Source organism: Octopus bimaculoides, chromosome 8 (genome assembly GCF_001194135.2).
Source record: "Octopus bimaculoides isolate UCB-OBI-ISO-001 chromosome 8, ASM119413v2, whole genome shotgun sequence".
NCBI lineage: Eukaryota > Metazoa > Mollusca > Cephalopoda > Octopoda > Octopodidae > Octopus > Octopus bimaculoides.
In genome coordinates, this window is record NC_068988.1 from 53,654,910 (window position 1) to 53,658,704 (window position 3,795).

General features: G+C 38.9%; 1 protein-coding gene across 3 annotated transcripts in view; it reads right to left on the reverse strand.

Moving 5' to 3' along the window:
• The window catches only part of LOC106874429 (armadillo-like helical domain containing protein 1), a 28,063-nt gene that overhangs the window by 23,318 nt on the left and 950 nt on the right, over positions 1-3,795 (reverse strand). For all 3 annotated transcript variants that reach the window (XM_014922161.2, XM_014922160.2, XM_014922159.2), the window contains exons 2-3: positions 1,049-1,117; positions 232-398 (exon numbers count right to left, since the gene is read on the reverse strand). In XM_014922161.2, coding sequence (XP_014777647.1) covers positions 232-398; positions 1,049-1,117 — 236 coding nt within the window. The remainder of the gene's footprint in view (positions 1-231; positions 399-1,048; positions 1,118-3,795) is intronic.

The following is a 3,795-nucleotide window of genomic DNA, read 5'->3' on the forward strand; positions in this document are numbered from 1 at the left end:
ATATATATATATATATATATATATATATATATATATATATATATATAAACATGATGGGATTCTTTCAGTCTCCTTCTACGAAATTCAATCACAGAGCTTTTGTTGGCCAGGAGCTATACTAGAAGAAACTTGCCCAAGATGATGCACAGTGGAGCTGAACCGGAAACCATGAGGTTTGGAAGCAAATTTCTTAGCCACACAGCCATATATATATTTGGACTATGAACTCACCGTAACTTTCACAAATTAATTCTTTGTATTTGCGACCAGCATTGGAGATACTCTGTAAGCAGATCATAGCCTTGGTTTTGTGATTATTTGACAGTTGGAATAAACGAAGGACTGCAATCAAAGTGAAAATTCCACCAATTTCAATGAATTCAGTCATATACTGATGCCTGCAACAATAATCACAGTAATAATGATAATCCTTAATATGGCCACAAGGCCTGAAATGTGAAACAAACAGGTTAACGGGGTAAATTGATCCTGGAAGAATGGTAGTTGGTACTTGAACTCAGAACATAAGATGTGATACCACAAAGCATTTTGATCTCAGCTGAAATCATCATCATCATCAACAACATCATCATCACCATCAAGTGAGTCTCTACATGGTCACCCAACTCAAAAAATACATCTGCATTGGAAAAGAGGTAACCGTTGCACCAATGTCTGAATCAACTCGTGACATTATGTGTATATATAAACATACATAAAGACACAAACATACAACAGCACACACATAAATGCATTCACTCAACTTCACATACAAATGCACACTCACACACACACACATTCACACATACATATGCACAAACATGCTTTACTGATTCCGCCAATCCCTGCCATAACACACAATAATGATAAGTTCTAATTTATGCATAAAGCCAGCAATTAAGCAGGAAGGGGCTTGATCTCAGAACGGATTGGCATAGAGAGGAAGGAGATAACTGAAGACACTACTTCTCTCCCTTCTTTCTTTCAAGAATGTTCTTATACTTGCATACACACAAACATGATAGTAAATAACAAACATGCTTCTTACCCACAGGAGGCTGATAAAAATATATTGATACTGTCCAGCTGTTCTGAGAGTGCTGTCCCAAACATGTATCTGAGGTGAACTAAGGAAATTCAATGTCATACATATGATGGATATAAATGATATATGAGCATAAGCAACAAGACATATCTGAGTATATTGTGTGAGTGGATATGTGTGTGTGTGTGCGCGCGCGCGCATGCATGTGTTTTGTTTACTTGTTTCAGTCACTGGACTGTAGCCGTACTGGGGCACTGCCTTGAAGGATTTTGATTGAATGAAACAACTCCAGTACGTACGTACGTACGTACGTACGTACGTACGTACGCATGCATGTATGTGTGTGTGTGTGTATGCATGCACACACACACACACATACATACATATTTAGAAAAAGAGAACTTAAGATAACGGAATATGTGCTTTCCATTGACGAAAATCAACAGTGAACAGATATTCACGATCGAGTCCGCCAGAATGAATTAAGAATGAATAGTTACGTTAATATTTAGATTCAAGAAGGCGGTGCGCTGGCAGAAACATTAGCACGCTGGGCGAAATGCTTATTTCGTCTGCCGCTACCTTCTGAGTTCAAACCTCGACCGCCGAGGTCGACTTTGCCTTTCATCCTTTAGCAGTCGATTAAATAAGTACTAGTTACGCACTGGGGTTGATGTAATCGACTTAATCTCTTTGTCTGGCCTTTTTTGTCCCCTCTATGGGTATTAAAGAAATAAATATTTAGATTCAGGAAGGTGGCGAGGTGGCAGAAACGTTAGCACGCCGGGCGAAATTCTTAGCGGTATTTCGTCTGTCTTTACGTTCTGAGTTCAAATTCCGCCGACATCGACTTCGTCTTTCATGTTTTCAGGGTTGATAAATTAAGTACCAGTTGCGTACTGGTCTATCTAATCGACTGCCCTCCTCCCAAATTTCGGGCCTTGTGCCTAGAATAGAAAAGAATGTTTAGATTCAGGCTATTCTCCTTGAATCCATGAAGCAAGGGAAATAACTTCTAACAAGTTAATCCTCTTCTAATAGAAGTTATTCCCCTTGATAAAGTCTTTGTTTTCTATATGAGTACTATTACGTAAATGATCAGAGCAGATCTTTATCATATGACCTTACCTTATTTTTTTTCTTCCCCCAATGAGATGACAGTAAGTACACGAGGACTTTTAACCTTTAAGAGTACAGTCTTCACGCATCGGTGGAAACCATTCACCAAATGCATTGAGTTTTGTTAAACAAAAGTTCAACGTATTTACTAAACTAAGAACCGCAAGCTTTACTTATAAGCTTCCATCAAATGGTATTTCTTAGGTAAAATACGAGTTATTGGACAACCTGTTCATGGATCATTAGGAGAAATCTCTTGATGGCTTTTTACTATGTTTGTAGAAACACTCTGGTTTGCCTCAATTTCCTCTAGCTGAAGCGCCAGCTCACCTTCTAAAATTCAACTTCAGGGCGGAGTCTGACCAAAATCGGGCGTGATTGCGTGCGTGTATGCGTGCGTGTGTGTGTATGTATGTATGTATGTCATTATTCATTCCCTTTCGAAATTATCCCTAATTGTGGTATAGAGTTTTTGGCTGCTCTTTCTAGCTGGTTAGATGTCCTATTATAGGCATCTCTGTATTTTAAATGAATAAAATACATAGTCTATTTACTAATTCTTTCCTTTCGCTAGACCACTGGTAGTAGATAAAATTTCTTAAATTTTTTTTGCTATCCTATGATTTATTAATAATGATAAAATATATATATGTGTGTGAGTGTGTGTGTGTGCGCACGTCATTACTTTGCCTTTCTCTCTCCTTTTGTTCTTTTTTCCAGCACGCCCAATTGCAAATCCTTCCTCCTCCACCTTACCTCTCCTGTCAAACCTTTTTATCCCAACCAGTCGCCATGCTTGATCGCTAAATCCACAAGTTTTTGGGGTTTTTTTAAATTCTCTCTCTGTATATTTTCTCTTATTCCTTTCTGTTGAAGAGCATAGGCTCGAAACGTAAAAGAATTCCTCACTTTCCCTAGCATCAAACTAATACACTTGTTTGTTGATGTGTGCCTGCATATGTTTGGGTGTATATCTGTGTGTGTGTACGTGTGTTAGTGTGTGTGCGTGCGTGCGTGCGTATACGTACCATATACACAATACACACTCGATTGTGTACACACATCATACACAGTTTATTCGGGATAAAATGTTTGGAATGTTTTACAAAGGTTTACTGGACATACCTGCACGAGTGTGTCCCCACATCGTCTCGATTTTGTTTCCTCATCACTTTCCAAAACATGGATAGTTTTTAATGAAATTTTCTACAGATACCCTTCACATGGCGTAGATTCGGACTATGTCGGAATTTGTTGTGATTTTTTTTTCGGAAGTTGGGAGAGAAGTTTTGGATAATTCACACGAATCGATTTTCAAAAACTATGAGAGGCGTGCGTGCGTACGTGCGTGCGTGTGTCTGCTTGATATATGTACACGCGATTATGTACATATAGTATACAGATTTTACTCTGGGGAAATTCAAACGAAGGATTTGGGGAATGTTTATAGGCGTAGGAGTGGCTGTGTGGTAAGTAGATTGCTTACGAACCACATGGTTCCAGGTCCAGTCCCACTGCGTGGCACCTTGGGCAAGTGTCTTCTACTATAGCCTCGGGCCGTCCAAAGCCTTGTGAGTGGATTTGGTAGACGGAAACTGAAAGAAGCTCGTCGTATATATATATATATATAT